This window comes from Paroedura picta, chromosome 13, assembly GCF_049243985.1.
Source record: "Paroedura picta isolate Pp20150507F chromosome 13, Ppicta_v3.0, whole genome shotgun sequence".
NCBI lineage: Eukaryota > Metazoa > Chordata > Lepidosauria > Squamata > Gekkonidae > Paroedura > Paroedura picta.
The window spans coordinates 39,047,358-39,065,492 of NC_135381.1; the positions used below are offsets into that span (position 1 = coordinate 39,047,358).

At 44.4% G+C, this 18,135-nt stretch overlaps 1 protein-coding gene across 5 annotated transcripts in view; it reads left to right on the forward strand.

Moving 5' to 3' along the window:
• LOC143822763 (fibronectin type-III domain-containing protein 3A-like) overlaps positions 1-18,135 on the forward strand; it is a 92,748-nt gene that overhangs the window by 63,783 nt on the left and 10,830 nt on the right. For all 5 annotated transcript variants that reach the window (XM_077308318.1, XM_077308314.1, XM_077308315.1 and 2 more), the window contains 15 exons: positions 403-557; positions 1,790-1,849; positions 3,056-3,194; positions 4,061-4,114; positions 5,494-5,615; positions 5,708-5,882; positions 6,920-7,006; positions 8,705-8,843; positions 9,278-9,346; positions 10,751-10,869; positions 12,242-12,347; positions 12,545-12,720; positions 14,308-14,421; positions 14,958-15,107; positions 15,549-15,829. In XM_077308318.1, coding sequence (XP_077164433.1) covers positions 403-557; positions 1,790-1,849; positions 3,056-3,194; positions 4,061-4,114; positions 5,494-5,615; positions 5,708-5,882; positions 6,920-7,006; positions 8,705-8,843; positions 9,278-9,346; positions 10,751-10,869; positions 12,242-12,347; positions 12,545-12,720; positions 14,308-14,421; positions 14,958-15,107; positions 15,549-15,829 — 1,946 coding nt within the window. The remainder of the gene's footprint in view (positions 1-402; positions 558-1,789; positions 1,850-3,055; positions 3,195-4,060; positions 4,115-5,493; positions 5,616-5,707; positions 5,883-6,919; positions 7,007-8,704; positions 8,844-9,277; positions 9,347-10,750; positions 10,870-12,241; positions 12,348-12,544; positions 12,721-14,307; positions 14,422-14,957; positions 15,108-15,548; positions 15,830-18,135) is intronic.

The following is an 18,135-nucleotide window of genomic DNA, read 5'->3' on the forward strand; positions in this document are numbered from 1 at the left end:
ACCAGATGCTGTCATCTGCATTTACCCAAGCTGAAAAGGGCCTTAACTAAGTTGCGTTCCTATTATATTGTTCCTGATCACTGAAATTGTTTTACTTAAATTATTGTTGATGTTGTATTTGTTTATGTTATATATTAATTCATTCCATGTATCCCCTCATGTTGTATGTAAACCGCTCTGAGCCATATGGAAGGGTGGTCTAGAAGTCAAATAAATAAATCAATATAAGGTATACTTGAAAAATACCTTATATACAAACACACACAGCTTCAGTGATGAAACAAACCTAGCACTTTCACTAATGGGCAAAGAAAAAAAAAAGGAGGATGAACCACATATACATTATCTGATTTGCAAGGCATGCTGGGAAAATAACTCCACTCATTTTTTGGCTCCTCAAAGGTTTCTGATATACAAGCAAGATCAGCAGTCCTGTCCTGGAACCCTCCAGTTGTTTCACAGGATGGAGAAACTCAGAATGTCACAACTGAAACATTCGCGTTTGAAGTGGCAATTTCAAACAGTGGCAAAAACGGAAAATTTAAATCTGTTTATGTGTGAGTTTGGTATCTCAATGAGAAAGGTGGACTGTACATAAAATTACTAAATGCATAAATATGCTTCAACCAAAGACTGATGCCCAGGCTGTCATTATGCAAGCCATTCATTGGTAGGAGGACTTTTATGAGTGCCTTGTATCTGATGAAGGGAATTTGGACTCTCAAAACCTTATATTCTTAGATTATCTTGTTCTCCAAAGTGCTGCTGGATTTGACTCTAGCTGTTTTGTGCACAAGTTTCTCAGATTAACATCCTTTTCCTTCTGGTCCTTCCATGGGAGATTGTTGCTGCCTCCAAATGTGTGCACATGCTTTCCATCAATTGGATATTCAACTATAAAACCTCTTGTTTTTCACTATGAGTTGGACCTAGCCATCTTTTTCATTCAATCTCCCTTCCTCATTTCAAGACTCCATCCCACATGGCTTATGTCCATGACCCCTGGCATAGCCTTTTTGGCAGGTCAGAAGGCTTCCGTCCTCCCTTGGTCATCATTAGAGAAGCAGGTTGGATCTAGCCCCCTAACCAGCAATAAGCTCAGCAGGACTGATTTCCAGCTTGGATTCCAAGAAATTATTTTAATTTTTAGATAGATTATAAAATGTTTCTTGCCTGTAGGCCAAAATCCCTTAATTGTACGAACTTAGGGGAATTCTGAGTTGGACCATACTGTACTGTATGCCTAAAGTGCAGTGCCACACACAATTACTATGGCATTGTAAGGATATTCACTGTTGTGGGCAGAGAGCCAGTTTGGTGTAGTGGTTAGGAGTGCGGACTTCTAATCTGGCATGCCGGGTTCAATTCTGCGCTCCCCCACATGCAGCCAGCTGGGTGACCTTGGGCTCGCCACAGCACTGATAAAACTGTTCTGACCGGGCAGTGATATCAGCGCTCTCTCAGCCTCACCCACCCCACAGGGTGTCTGTTGTGGGGAGAGGAATGGGAAAGTGACTGTAAGCCACTTTGAGCCTCCTCTGGGTAGGGAAAAGCGGCATATAAGAACCAACTCTTCTTCTTCTTCTTCTTCTTCTTCTTCTTCTTCTTCTTCTTCTTCTTCTTATTCTTATTCTTATTCTTATTCTTCTTATTCTTATTCTTATTCTTATTCTTATTCTTATTCTGATATTTAGGATCATGTGGCAAGAAATACATTGTTGTGCTCAGCTGTAGACCATTATGCTTAGAAATATTTTGTTGTTTCTTAATAGACTTGTTTTCTCTGCAGTGGTGAAGAGATGACCTTTACTGTTCCTGATCTTAGACCAGCAGCAGACTACCACGTTAGGTGAGCATGGAGAAAGAGGGCATCAGAAGAAATGAAACCTGTGGTTGGAATGATGGGAAATGGCCTCCTCTACAGTCCTTTTCCCCTCCCAAATAGCAGTCAAGTTTGAAATGATTATTTCAAAGATAAAAAGAGTATGTGTGAGGTATTGGGGTTTAGAAGACAACAAGGTTTTTAAACGGCAGCCATGTAAAGGATGGAGCAGAGTTGTTCTCTCTTGCCCCAGAGAGGTGGACCAGATCCAATGGGATGAAATTAATTCAAAAGAAATTCTGTCTAAACATCTGGAAGAAGTTCCTGACAGCCAGAGCGGTTTCTCAGTAGATCAGGCTTCCTCAGGAGGTGGTGGGTTCTCCATCTTTGGAAATCTTTAAACAGAGGCTGGAGAGCCATCTGACAGAGAGGCTGGTTCTGTGAAGCTTCAAGGGTATGGCAGGTTCCAGTGGATCAGCGATAGGGTTGTGAGTGTCCTTGTGAGTGTACAGGGGGTTGTATTAGATGACCCAGGAGGTTCCTTCCAACTCTATGATTCTAAATTCCATCTAAACATCTGGAAAAAGTTCCTGACACCTAGAGCGTTTTCTCAGTAGAAGAGGCTTCCTCGGGAGGTGGTGGTTTCTCCATCTTTGGAGATTTTTAAACAGAGGCTAGAGAGCCATCTGACAGAGAGGCTGATTCTGTGATGGCTCACAGTGATGGCCAGTTTGGTGTAGTGGTTAGGAGTGCGGACTTCTAATCTGGCATGCCAGGTTCGATTCTGCGCTCCCCCACATGCAACCAGCTGGGTGACCTTGGGCTCACCACGGCACTGATAAAACTGTTATGACCGAGCAATGATATCGAGGCTCTCTCAGCCTCACCCACCCCACAGGGTGTCTGTTGTGGGGAGAGGAATGGGAAGGCGACTGTAAGCCGCTTTGAGCCTCCTTCGGGTAGGGAAAAGCGGCATATAAGAACCAACTCTTCTTCTTCTTCCAGGGGATGGCAGGTGACAGTGGATGAGCGATAGGGCAGTGAGTGTCCTGCATAGTGCAGGGGTTGGGCTAGCTGACTCATGAGGTCTCTTCCAACTCTGGCACACTCTATATTGTTCTCCAGACCGTATCCCCTGTTGTGTCTGCTGTCACTGATCTTTGGATCTTGACGTCATTGTATACCTGGAGCATCTCCGTAACCTTTCTTTTTTTTTTCTTCCCCCAATCAAAGACTTTCAGCTTCAAATAGTCCCACTAAGGAAATTGTTTCAGAACTGGCAAGTTTCACTACAGAGAGCTGTGAACCAGACCCTCCAGCTGCGCCAAAAGTAGTCAACAGAACCAAAAACAGCCTGAATCTGCAATGGAAGGTAATTTTTTGTAGTTTAGCCATCGAGAAGAGGTTCTGCTGTTCTCAGGAAATCTTCCCCCCATCACCAGTTTCGTACTCCACCTTAAGCTTTATTAATAAATAAAATGAGCCTGTTGCTCAGGGTAAGGCTCCTTGTACCGGGGGAAAGCTCCACTATTTTGAGAACATGCCTGTGGGATCCAACCCAAGAAGTTTCTTATATATGAGTAAACGGGCTACAAAGGGACAGCGGTAGAGTTTACGATTCCGTCCTGCAACTGGGAGAGCCGTCCCCAGCATAAGAAGCATCCTTACATTGGAAGAAGGCACTGCTGGTTGTTGAAGGGAAATACATGGTCCGACCTATTGTAGGAATTTGTCCAATTTAATTGAACCTGCTTAGGGGCCTTGGCAAGCTGTTCAGTCTGTCAGTTCCATATGAATACTGGACCACATGTACTCCCTTAACTGGAGGGAGGGGCGTAGCAGAGATGGCTGGCATCCCCCCCCCCCTGTGAAATGCAAACAGCTGCATAATCCTACATTCATCCAAGCATTGTCCAGTAAAATGTATTATTGCATTGCCTACTTTACCTATCCAGTCCATTGAAACAAACACTGTTGATAGCAGAATGTTTTTTTTTCTTTTCTTTTTGAGTCTTTTAGTATAGAAGTATCAGATGTGTAAACATTAAAATACAGCAAGGAGATACAGCAAAATAATACAAAATGGAACAACCTTCCCTCCGCTTTGCTCTAATACTCTTACTCACGATCAGAACCTAATATCCAAATGTATAAGCCAATACTGCTAACAGTACTTATCCTTGACAAAATTTGCAATGTTAAGCATTTGGGCAAATAGTTCTCTCTCTTCCTTTTCAGTCCTCAAATGATAATGGCTCCAAGATAACGAATTACCTTTTAGAATGGGATGAGGTAAGTTCTTTGCTTTGGAGAGGGGAAGTTTGGCTTTAGTCATTCCTGGAGGACTAAAAATGCATGTTGCCTAAGTCCAGCATGCCTCAGCAGGTTGGGTCCTGGGGATTGGTTTGGCTAACAGCAGTGCTTTAAGGACCCACTGGCTGATTAACGGGTTCAACAGCTTAGTGTTTGCGCGAAGCTGAGAGATCACCTTTGCCTAGGTGAAGATTAATATATAGCAATATCTCTTTCCCAAAAAAAACCACCATAGAAATTGGGATGACTTCCCTAAAATGCTCAGTCATAACCTTACAGAACAATTTAGTTTTAGTTTATGACTTTCACTTTAGGCCTTTAGGCGTGTTTTTGTTTGTTTATTGCTGCCTTAGTATTTCCATTGTAATAATTCTGTTTTTATTCTGATTGTATGGAATCTTGGAGGCCTAGTGATAGAGAGGCCTCACATGTATTTCTAGATGTTCTGTGGGGCCTGCAAGATGGAGCTCTTCCTCCAGGCCTTTGGTTGAGGCCGGGTGGTGATCCTGGGGCTAAGATCGGGTTCCTCCCCCTTTCCCCTTAGGGGTTGGGCTGGTATTAGATTGTGCCCGAGCTGTCATGTGATCAGCCCCTTCTGATATATTTTGTTCCTTGAGATCTGCCTGATTCTAGACTGACCCAGTGGTTCCCTGTGTGGGAAACGAGGTTAGTTCATTATTACCACCATTGTAATATTGTAGAGCTTTAGAGTTATTTTATGGGGAGATTGTTTTATACTGTTGATATTGTCGTTTTATTGTTATGGATTGGATCTGTATTTTACATGCTTGTACACCGCTGCAAGCCAGTTTGCTGAGAGCGGCAGTCATACAAATCCAAATAATAATAAATAAATAAATGTATTAACTCCCCCCCTCAAAAAAAGGAAAAAGAAAAAGAAATGAGTGTTGCCTATTTAGGAATCTGCCAGGTTAGTGCTTAAATCTTCAGATTTCTTGCGGTGACATAAAGGATTGTGAAAGTTCCTATGGTTTGAAAGCAAGTGAAGTGGCATGAAGTGGCATGAAGAAGAATCTGGGAATTGTTGAAAGTTGGCATAGTTTGGCACAATCTGATCCGGTGGGGGCAACTTTGTATCTAGAACTCGTGTTTCCTCACTGGCTCGTATGTTCCTGTTGCTGGAGTGGCTCAATATTTTCCATAGCAATTGAAAAGTTGTAAGCCAAACTGATGATGTCCATAATGCAACTCTTGTGAAAAATTTTCAAAATATATAGAAAGACAACATTAGACTTGCCTTTGTACAATCTGGCAGTTTTAGACCTTCCTGGAGACCACTGGTCTAGATAATCTACTCTGTATGGTCAGAAACCTGATGGCTGTATTTCTTTGAAAAGGGAAAGAATGGAGCATTCAAGGAATGCTACTACGGTCATCTGAAGCAGCACAAACTAACCAAGCTGACCCCTTCTACGAAGTACGCATTCAGGCTGGCAGCCAAAAATGACATTGGGATGAGGTAAAGATGGAATCATGCAGTCATATGGCTTCCATAAAAGTTTTAATGACCCGGAACTTCTCCTGATCTCTTGAATTTTCCCCCCTCCCCAGTGGTTTCAGTGAGACATTGGTATGTTACACCATAGGAATTGTTCCCCCACCGCCTCTGCCCCCTCGGCTCACCAACGGAGGAGTGACTTGGTTATCACTAGAATGGAGCCCTCCAAGTGGAGTATCTTCAGATGACTCCCTCACCTACATCTTAGAAATGGAGGAGGAAGGTTCTGTAAGTTTCTGCTTTTTCTTTCTTTCTTTTTTAAGTGGGTTTGGAAACCCGGAGGTTGAATTTTCCAACTTGTGGCACAGAGTGGTAAGGCAGCGACATGCTATCTGAAGCTCTGACCATGACGCTGGGAGTTCGATCCCAGCAGCCGGCTCAAGGTTGACTCAGCCTTCCATCCTTCCGAGGTCGGTAAAATGAGTACCCAGCTTGCTGGGGGGTAAAACGGTCATGACTGGGGAAGGCACTGGCAAACCACCCTGTATTGAGTCTGCCAAGAAAACGCTAGAGGGCATCACCCCAAGGGTCAGACATGATCCAGTGCTTGCACAGGGGATACCTTTACCTTTACCTTTATAGAACATTACAAGACCACTCAGTGAATAACCTATATACTGCTTCAAATATCCCAGTGAAAAGGAACAGTCAAGCTGTTCTAGGAGGGCTTCCAGAATAATACATTGTCAAAAGTATTGCTGTGCAACTAGGGTCAATTACAGTGAGTACTGAATGGCCAGTTCCATAAAGAGCCTAATTGTTGCCAGCAATTTTGTACAGTCCCTGCCGTCTAGGACTCTTTGGCCTACGCAGGGCCCCGCGATGGGCACGTTCAGAGCCAGTGCTGCCTGATGCACTTCATTCTCATCATTAGCTCTTTAGGCATGACAGAGCAGAGTTTAGTTCTGAGTGTCTGGGATAGGGAAGACACTTTGGCTTAGTGCTAGATCAGCATTTTGACTTGCCGAAGACCCCCAGTTTCAGTCCCTTGGTATGTTCAGCTAAAGGATCTCAGTAAATGGGTGGTGGGAAAGTAACAAAGACCTTTCTTTGCCTGAGACTGGGGAATTGCTGCCATTCAGAATAGGCAATACTGTGCTAGGTGAAGTAGTGTTGGGACTTAGCAGAAGATTGCTTCACATGTTCAGTTTTTACAAGCCCAATTATCATGGTTGGGTTTCATCTTGTATGTTTCTATTGAATGTTTGCGGGAAATATTTATTTCATTTCCCCCCCCCCTCTTTGTTTTCTTTAACACTCCCCAGGATTATGGTTTTCAAGCAGGGTACAACGGAGATGAACTTTCTTGCACTTTAAAAGATCTTAGGAGGAGTACTTCCTATAAATTCAGGGTACGTGCCAAACTCAAGAATAAAGATTATTTGTCAGTAGCCAACTGGGCCCCAAACCCAATCCCTGTGACTGAGACACTTTATAGAGGGCTTATGGCAGATGTGAACTTCTTCCTCTAAAAGAAAATTCCGTTTATCTTTCTCTATGCTGGTGTAAATTATGTAAATTCTCCCTTCAAGGTTTTATTGTGTATTTGTCCTACTAGTGCTTTGCTGTTATAGGGAAAAACAGCACCAGTCTAAGGGCTTAAGTCAGCCTTCTTCAACCTTTTGAATGTGGAGGAGCACCTAAATAATCTCGCAGGCTTCGAGGATTCCAAGAAGTGATGCCAGCTGGCCATGCCTCCCAGCCACACCCCCAGAAGTGACATCACCACTTGCATTAAAAGACAGGCTCAAGGAGGTCAGGGCTGGGGGAGAGACAGGAGGTCATTTAAGGCAGGAGTAGGCATGCAGGCTCATCCCTCTCCCAGGCACAAAAACCATGAGAGACCTCACTCATAACAGGGGGGGAAAAAGGGGGCGGAGCAGTGTTCCCTAGCTTGTGGCTGAATCTATTAAAGTAGGAGGGGAAAGGTCAGGGATGCCCTACAGAGTTCCCGTGAACACCCAGAGGTCCACAGATCCTGGTAGGGAATCCTTGGCTTAAGGTATTGCTGTTGACCAAAGTCTTTGACTTACATGTATTGCTTGAAGTGGTCTCAGGATGATCATTTCTGTCAATATGACTTTTCTCAATTGATATAATTCATGTAAAACAGAGTTTTTCATACACTCCAAAAAGTGCGTTCCAGAATACATGAAAAGTACATTCATTTCTTTTGGTGTTCATTTGCCTATTCAAATAAATTTACTTAGAGACAGAGAGATTGCCTTGTCTGTATCTATACCATAAATAAAACAGGAAAGGGGTGGTGGGAGGAGTTGGGACTCATTGCCTATCTGATTGGCCGTCGGTCCAACGAGTGGCCAGTCAGGTAGGCTTTCCTGCCACTGGCTGCATCCCCTTCCAACTTCTTCCAAATGGCTAGGTTGGGAATAATCTCCCAGGGTCCTCCCTTAGCCACTCAATGTTATTTCCTCAAAGGTACACTGTGACAGTTCGTCGGCCCTCACCCTCTGAGTTCAGTCACCCAACCTAGACGTCACTGTCTGTACTGTTCGGTTATCTGACCCCTAATTGCCTTTCCCACCATAGCTCTCTAGACCCTGGCTTCTTTAACTCCTCCCTTCTGCGTCTACCAGTCAGATCCTGTCTCTTTCTCTGAAGGGTTAAGCCTAACCCAGGATGGTTTCTGCAGTCAAACTCAAATAAAGGTTTGTGGGAGGTGGGGGACTCTTTCCCACTATAGTTCCAAATCATCTACAATGAGAATATACAGAGGGAAATCATGCAAAGAAGGCCAGATGAATGCTGGTTTCTTCAACATGCTGTAGAAACCACAAAGCCAGAGGCTGTAACAGGCAGTGCAACTAAACATGGAAATGTAAGCCCCTGCGCTCTACCACATCTGAAATTTCAATTAATATTTCAAGTAGGAAGAGTTGGACCTTTCTGTCACCATGGGCAGCCCATTCCCTTCTTCCAGGCTGCCCCTTGAACAGTTCTCGCTGTTAGATGCTCTCCCCTCCCCTAATTCCTGTCCTACCCACACCTAGATTCAAGCTGCTGTATTTCATTGTCTTTATTCATTACAGATTTTTGCCCACAACACTGAAGGAAAAAGTGGTCCTAGCGAGGTCGTAGAATACAGCACGTGCCCCGACAAACCTGGACCTCCAAGTAAACCGGCCATAAAGGGAAAGATCCATCCTCATAATGTGAAAGTCACCTGGGGTAAGTGAGCTTCCATTTACTGTAGCCGCCAAACTCTCTTTGTTGCATCAGAAGAGGCATCATTGTAATGAACTATAGGGAAATAACGAGGGAGGGGCACGTTAATCTGGACAATTGGGTTTGGCAAATGCCAGGATCTCAGCCTATTTAGCACACCTGTGTGTATGAGTGCTGTGTAAAAACATTGTTCAGAATTCTTTCTGAGCGACTTCCCAAACCTGATTCTGTCCATGCTACATCTTCTTTATCCATGTGTCACGTAATGCTCTGTGTCAAAAAAACTGCAAAGAGCTAAACAAGAAAGGCTGTATAATTTCCTCATGGCTGAAGGGCAGGACTAAGTGTTCAGATCTGACTCTGCTTCCTTAGGACATTTCATGAGAGATCACTGGCCTGCAAATATTACTTTGAACCAAATATATGACTTCTTTTAGATCCACCAAAGGACACCGGAGGGTCAGACATCTCCAAGTACATTCTAGAAATTTCTGAATCCTCACCTGGTAAGCTGCTGAGCTTTCTTAAACCATTTGAACATATATCTGAATAAATTGCAGCTTTTATAGTCATGCCACACATTTTAAAAGGCTACTGGAAACAGGATGGCTGCGATAGTGCTTCTTTGTTTATTTATTTTTTATATTTTATTTTCCAACTTTTAGACTGCCCTTCCACAGGGGTCAGGCCGGGTGACAACAACACAGTACAGCTCTATAAAATTTACAAATAAAGCTAGATTCTAAAAAATGTCAGTCAGTCAGTCAGTAACCTTTTATTGGCATAAAATATGTATAAAACATATAAAAATAGGCCGTGGGGTTACATAACCGAACAGATCTTAAAATGATTAAATAAACTATAAAAGATAAAATACAAGGTAGGCAGCATATTATAAAAGCATCTTAGTTAAAACTCTGGCAACTAAAATGGTTACCTCTGGGTCTTTGTCAGAGAGCAGAAATTGCAAGGTCATAGATTTACTTACAGAAGGCTTGTTTCCCAGCAAAGCAACAAAATTGTCATCCCGACACTGCCCATATAAGGAGCAATCTAACAAAATGTGTGAGACAGAGTCAGGGCAGCCAGATCCACACGGACAGAGTCTCGCGTGGTATGGGATATGGTGGAATCTTCCCTCTAAGACCTTTCTCCTGGAGGGGTGGTATATGGAGATAACTCAGTAACCTGGTTGACTAGATAGAGTCAAGCAGAGAGGCCAGCTGAAATTCGATTTTTTCTGAGCTCTCAGTCTTACAGGCCCTGTGGTTGCGCAAAGTCCTGATCACACCAGGTAGAGACCAGGTAGAGTGTTCCACCAGGCCAGGGCCAGGACTGAAAAAGACTTTAGAATCATAGAATCACAGATTTGGGACCTCCTAGGTCATCGTCCAACCCCCTGCACTATGCAGGACACTCACAACCCTATTACTTATCCACTGTAACCTGCCACCCCCTTAAGCCTTCACAGGATCAGCCTCTCTATCAGATGGCTATTCAGCCTCTGTTTAAAAATCTCCAAAAATGGAGAACCCACCACCTCCCGAGGAAGCCTGTTCCACTGAGAAACCGCTCTAACTGTCAGGAACTTCTTCCGGATGTTTAGATGGAATTTCTTTTGCATTAATTTCATCCCATTGGATCTGGTCTGTCCCTCCGGGGCAAGAGAGAACAACTCTGCTCCATCCTCCATATGGCACCCTTTTAAATACTTGAAGATGGTTATCAGATCCCCTCTCAGTCATCTCCTCTCCAGGCTAAACAGACCAAGCTTCCACTTTGTGTAGCCAAAATCATTCCTGCAGTCTGTGTGGCTTTAGTGGATGAGATTCCCCAAGAACCATGTAAAGCTGCCCTCTCTCTTTCTTTCTCTAAGGTGGACTGTAATTCATATTTGATTTTCCTCTTAGGAAGTAAATGGGAAACAGCATATACTGGTTCCGTGCGCGAACACACCTGTGCTCATCTCAAGCCGGGCACTTCCTACCGGCTAAGGGTTTCCTGCGTTGGCAAAGGGGGCCAAAGTCAGGTGAGCAGCAGACCTCTTGGCACACAAACAACAGATGGGTGTGTTCCCTTTAATACTCTGGCCCCTATTCCTCCTTTAAATGGAATGTCCAAATTTGAGAGTAGGGGAGAAGGCAAATCTACCCAGGTAGTGGCTTCCACCACTCAGAAGGAACCAGATTCTCCATGGAAGAAGATACCAGACATTAACAAGAAGAGTGTTGGTAAGAATGGACGTGTTTTTATGGATTTGGAGGGAGATCTTGACCAAATTTTAAAAAACGGATTGACAGTTAAATTTGCTTTCTTGGAACCTTGGAGGCTGGAACGACAAGCTTCATGATTATGGGCTTTTTTCATTTTTAAGAAAATTTGAGTTTATCTGCCTCCCAGTCTCTAGATGTTCAAGGATATGGTGCTTTTGTAACACCAGCAGTTAAAACTAGCTTTAGGCATAGAGCCAGTTAGGGAGGCTGTTGCATTTTTTTTCAACAGTTTTAAAGATGGAGGAGGTTCAAACTTTAGATGGTGAACTGCAAACTTGTCTGCAGATATTGTAAACAAGATATGGAACAAGGACCCCCTAAAAGCAAGACGCAGAAAAAGCTACAGCAGTTGACCTTGGTCCCCAAGCTTGTTATCATGGGAATCTCCTTCTTTTCAGTAGTTCTCTAAAGAGGTACGGAGATAGAATGGCTTAGCTGCAGACTACATTTCCTGGTTATTTTTTCATGTTGCTGGCCCATATCTAAAAGAGAAATGCTTCTGTATCTGTGAAGCCTTAGCTGTGGAGGATTTCCCACATTACATTCTAATTTGCCCATTGTATACGGATCCTAGGGCAAAATTTCTTGCTCGCCTTCTAGATGGGCTAAATGATAAATCCGGCCAGGAAAAACTGGTGTTCTTGCTATCGGATACTAATTCATTGGTCTCTAATAGAATGTCATTATTTGCCCTGGTGGCAAAGAAAATAAGGGCCAAAGTGTCATTGTAGAGAGCAGATATGTAGAATAACTGTTGGTGGATATTTGTAACCTAGAAATGTTCTTATGGTAATCTGTGTTGCTCATTCTTTTATTTTACTGTTTTATTATTGATTTGAAATGTTTTAAAACTTATTTTTATATTGCTATTGCCTGTGGCTACATGCAATAAAATCTGACTTGACTACTAGCTGATGTCTGCTGCATTCTCAGATGGTTAAGTAGGATAATGGATAGTCAGAAAGCATTGTTTTTTGCCCTTTCTAGAATTGTCTCCTACACAGCACTGAGGGGCATGTAGCCCAGCTTTCAAAGATTGGTAGTCCTGATGGCATTTGTGAAATAAGTGTTGCAGTTGGGGTTCCCCATGTGAAGTTTTAATAAACTAATATTTGTGTTCTTTTCTAGCCATCTGATGTACTAACTGTTCAAACATCAGCCATTCCTCCCGGGCCGTGCCATCCTCCGTGTCTGGCTGGAAAAGCAAAGCCTAGGGAAATTGCTCTTCAGTGGGGTAAGGGAGAAATGGAAGAGCGGAGAGTGAACTTGGATATATCTTGCCGCAAGTATGCAAGACATTCCAGTAGCATTGGCAAACATAGTGCTAGTTTTCTTTTTTGCTTTATCCTTCGGATAACCAGCCACAGTTCAGGTTGGATTTAAAGGCTGTTAAGAAACCAGGATTTCCGTGTCTGTCCCTTTATCTTACAGAGCCGCCTTCCGCAGACGGGGGCTCAGAAGTGACAGAGTACATTGTGGAAATGGCAATCGGTGACCAAGATGAGCGCAGGCAAAGCTACCGTGGGCAGGCCCTGGAATGCACAGTGAACGGCCTTCTTCCAGGGAGGACCTACTGCTTCTGCATACGAGCAGCCAACAAAGCTGGGGTACCTGCGTCATTCTTTACACATCAGCAACGGAGTGACCATTGCTCAAAACTAATTTTCAGGGCCAGGGTCCACCTTGCAAAGCTATGCCCATTCCGCAACCAAGAAATCTAGATTCTGATCTCAGGGTAGATTGCGCCAATTTAGCACAGATTGGTGCTTTTTACTAATCTTGTGTCACACTTTTCCATCCCAGAGCAGCTCAGATAAATCAAAATCTCATATGAATGCCAAAGTTAAATATAAAACCTTTCTTGGCGAGAAGATTGCCTACTGGATTTAGGCAATGGGTAGGGGTGGGAGAACATACCTGGGCTGCTTTCTGCCTTCCGTCTGCTGTCCTCCTCTCTGGCAGGTGGAGGCTGTCTCTGTGCATGGGGGAAGGGGGCCTGGCTGCTTCCTGTTCTCCCCAAAGTGGTTTTCACGTCACCTATCTGCATAGCTTAGATAAGGCTCTCTGAACCAGTTTTGTGAAACTCTGGGGTCTTTTGGTGACCCAGGAAGGGTTTCCTGAATCAGTGGGAGTTAATTAATTTGTTTATATATCTTTAAAGTTTGTTAAACATTTTATCGGGTGACATGACCATGTCAGCCTGCCTCCCCCTCACAAAATGGCCAATGATGGGCTGGGAGGGAGTGGGAAGGGGAGGGGCCCCAGTTGGGCATGTGCACAGCTCTGCTTCCCAACCATATTTTGCACAGTCGTGCCCTTGCTGGGGTTTCTTGAAGCCTGAAGAATGTTTTGGGGTTTCTTAAGGTTGAAAAAGGCTGGCTTAGATGATAAAGAGTTAAAATCATGTTGGAAAATGTCAGAAATGGAGAGAAGAAAAATTTGAGAAACATGTTGATGTTTTCCTGTGCAGCAGTGGGCATAGGGGTGTAAACTAAATTAGAGGCTGTATTTTACTTTCTTTTCCTATCACCATATATTTATTCAGAGCCTTCAAAGGGTTTGATTACACCCTTTTACCAGCCATACCCTGGTTGAATGTCTGCAAACCACTCATTTCCAGCTTGCTCAGTTGCCCCTGCTGGTGGTGATTTTTAAAGCTCAACGAACCTTAGTCTACAACAAGCTCTCTGTTCCCTACATATCTCTATTAGTACAGTTGTGCTAGTCCTAAAGCATTTTTAACTGCCACTGATTGAATGTGTGCTGGTCATTTCAGTCTTCCTGCAGTTACCCCCTTGAGCCTAATGTGTTATAATGTTGGACTAGGATCTGGGAAACCCAAATTCAGATACCTGTTCTGCTATAGAGGCTTGCTGGGTGACATTGAGCCAATTACACACTCTCAGCCTGTCTTACTGGGTTTTTGTAAGGATAAAGTAGAGAGGAAAACAATTTAGACCACTTTGGGTCCCCATTGCGGAGAAAGGAGGGATATAAATAAATCATTAAGAAAGCAGCATTTGGGAAATATTTGTATGTTCTTTTGGGTTTGACTCCAGCAAAGTCTCTCTTGTGTGCTCAAGGAGGTCTAAATCAGGGTCCATTATTGCCAATTTATAAATGAGCAATGGATTAGTTGATTTCTAACTTCCTGTGATTTTCAGCTCTGTCTTTTCTCCCTCACCCTCCTACAGCTGGGCCCCTACTCGGAAAAAACAGAAATTACTACTGCTCCAGGTCCCCCAGATGTGTGCTGTTCTCCCCAGCTAACTTGCAAGACAGCAACTTGCGTAGTAGCCTCGTGGGAGGTACATGGCTTCTTCCTGTGTTTCTCTTTGCTAAGTAGTATTGTGGCAGCTCCTTTCAAGTAAATGAGGGAATTGCATGCAAACATTGGTGGGTGGTGATGGTTTATAAACTTGAATAATGAAAGTCTTCATGTGACCAGGGTCAAATTAATCTGGAGCAATTCAGTTTCCGTGTGCATTTCATAGAATTATAGAGTTGGAAGGGACCTCCGAGGTCATCTAGTGCAACCCCTTGTACAATTCAGGGACTTACAACTACCTACCCACCCTTGGTGACCCCAATTTCATGCCCAAGTGATCCCCCCCCCCCCACACACACACACTAAAAATCTCCAGAATCCATCCTGGCCTGGAGGAAACTCACCTACCATCCCACAGTAGCCATCCGCAATGAGATGAAAATGCAAAGGTCTCGTAGGGAGTGGCGGGTTTCTCTTAAGTGTTCTTCATGGGCATATCATCAAAGCATATTCTTTTGCAAACCAAGCTTTAGGTGCTTTTTAATTAAAAAAAAATTCTCTTTGAAATTACTCTAGAGCCCAGCACATAATGGTGCAGAAATTAGTGAATACAGACTGGAGTGGGGCCAAGTGGAAGGATCAATGCATATCGTATACTCAGGCCCTCTTCTGAGCTATGAAGTCAAAGGACTTGCACCTGCAACTACGTATTATTGCAGAGTACAGGTAAGGAAGTGTGGATTGGGCCAATGGGCTGTGCTTAAAGAGAGACATTTCCCCACCCCGTCCAGTCAATGCCTCCTGAGGCTGTATTTGTTTGCTCTGGCTTTCCTTGGTCTGTCCTACTTCCCTACGGCTTACTTTTCTTTTCCTCTCAAGTGCATGTCATTTCCTGCTCTCAGTCCGTAATCCTGCAAGCAAGTTGCAAAGTTCAGTACAGCACAGGGCAATTTCAGGGACGTCATAAATTAATAGCTAAGATGAGTCATTTCTTTGGTAATTCACAAGCCTGGGAGCTGCTAGAAATATAAAAAGGATACATAAACCTGAAGAGTAGGGTGTTGCTCGTGGGCATCGTGCTCCAGATCTTGCTGGCCGCTTTGGGAACTAGGTGGGCTCTGTCATTCCCTGGTTTGTCATGTGCTTACAGCCTCTGCTCTGTCTTAGGCGGTGAATATAGCCGGAGCTGGCTTGTTTGGGGAGATCTCCATGGTCACCACCCCAGCTTCAGTGCCGGCAGCCGTGACGGTATTGCACTTGCTTGAAGAAGACCAGACAGAAGCGCCTCTTCCTCTGTCCACGTGCCTTGTTCTCCACTGGGAAGAGCCCTGTTGCCACGGCGCAGAGATCACGGGCTACAACATTGAGTTCGGGGAGAAGCAGCTCTTAACAGTCGGCAGAGTTACAAGCCATGTCCTGGAGAACTTGCAACCAGACACTTTATACAGGTGACAGAAGATTCCATTTAAGGTTGGAAACAACCGATCTGGCCAAACGCTTGTCTGAAGGCGCTTGGTTTTATTTTATTTTTTTTAAGCAGTCTGCCTCAAAAATACTTGAAATGTGATCATCCTGAAGGCCTAACTAGGGCAAGATGAGTGAAACATGTGCTCAACATTTTTGTTCTTGTTGTTATGGAAGTGGAGGTACAGGCCTGCAAAGACGCTGTCTCTTCCTCCATTGTTTCTGCACCTACACTCCCTTCTGATAACATGCCGAGCAAGAATGTGTTTGAGAAACTTCTGACTCTTTCAAGAGGAGGTTTTAAAAGGCAGCTGGAGGGAGGTGGGGTTGTCAAAGGTTGGCTTAATTTGAGAATACCTAGAGGGATACACCAAAAAGGCAGGTCGGAAAAGGGGGGATGCTATAAAATATTTTGTTTCAAAATTGAAAGGGCTTCAGTGAAGCAGGCTCACATTTATTGTAGCCCACCAAAAGCCACATTAATAGAGCTTCACAAAGAAGCATGACAATTCAAGGAAACTTAGAGATTCTGCCTGTTGAAGAAGAAGAGTTGGCTCTTATATGCCGCTTTTCTCTACCCGATGGAGTCTCAAAGCGGCTTACATTCGCCTTCCCTTTCCTCTCCACACAACAGACTCCCTGTGAAGGTGGGTGAGGCTGAGAGAGCCCTAATATCACTGCTTGGTCAGAACAGCTTTTTCAGTTCTGTGGTGAGCCCAAGGTCAGCCAGCTGGCTGCATGTGGGGGAGTGCAGAATCACAGAAGTTCACAGAATCATAGAGTTGGAAGGGGCCACACAGGCCATCTAGTCCAACCCCCTGCTCAATGCAGGATCAGCCGGAAGCATCCTAAAGCATCCAAGAAAAGTGTGTATCCAACCTTTGCTTGAAGACTGCCAGTGAGGGGGAGCTCACCACCTCCTTAGGCTGAACTACTCTGACTGTGAAAATTTTTTTCCTGATATCGTTGCACTTGTAGTTTAAACCCATTACTGCGCGTCCTTTCCTCTGCAGCTAATGGGAACAGCATCCTGCCCTCCTCCAAGTGAAAACCTTTCAAATACTTAAGAAGAAGAAGAGTTGGTTCTTATATGCCACTTTTCCCTACCCGAAGGAGGCTCAAAGCGGCTTACAGTCACCTTCCCATTCCTCTCCCCACAACAGACACCCTGTGGGGTGGGTGAGGCTGAGAGAACGCTGATATCACTGCCTGGTCAGAACAGTTTTATCAGTGCCGTGGCGAGCCCAAGGTCACCCAGCTAGTTGCATGTGGGGGAGCGCAGAATCGAACCTGGCATGCCAGATTAGAAGTCCGCACTCCTAACCACTACACCAAACTGGCTTAAAGAGGGCTATCATGTCCCCTCTCAACCTCCTTTTCTCCAGGATGAACATTCCCAAGTCCCTCAACCTATCTTCATAGGGCTTGGTCCCTTGGCCCCAGATCATCCTCATCGCTCTCCTCGGTACCCTTTCAATTTTATCTACGTCCTTCTTGAAGTGAGGCCTCCAAAACTGCACACAGTACTCCAGGTGTGGTCTGACCAGTGCCGTATACAATGGGACTATGACATCTTGTAATTTTGATGTGATGCCCCTGTTGATACAGCCCAAAATGGCATTTGCCTTTTTTACCGCTACATCACACTTGCCTGCTCATGTTTAGCTTACAATCCACAAGTACCCCAAGGTCTCGTTCACACACAGTGTTACCTAGAAGTGTATCCCCCATCCAGTAGGCATGCTTTTCATTTTTCTGACCCAGATGTAGAACTTTACACTTATCTTTATTAAATTGCATCTGGTTCTCATTTGCCCATTTTTCCATTGTGTTCAGATCTCGTTGAACTCTTCGTTGAACTCTTCCGGAGTATTTGCCAGTCCTCCCAATTTGGTGTCATCTGCAAACTTGATGAGTAGTCCCTCCACCCCTTCATCTAGATCATTAATAAATATGTTAAAAAGTACCAGACCGAGCACCGAGCCCTGAGGTACCCCGCTACTCACCTCTCTCCAGCCTGATGAAACACCATTGACAACTACTCTTTGAGTACGATTCTCTAACCAATTCCCTATCCACCTAACTATCTGAAAATCTGCTGCCCGCACTGCCCTCCCCCCCCCCCGCGGCTACTTCAGCGGCCGAATCACACAGGCCTAGCCCATGGCCTTTTCGATCCTCGCCCCGACTTGGTGTAATGAGCTCCCAGAAGAGCTGTGGGCCCTGCAGGAACTGTGACAGTTCCAAAGGGCTTATAAGATGGAGCTCTTCCCCCAGGCATTGGGTTGGG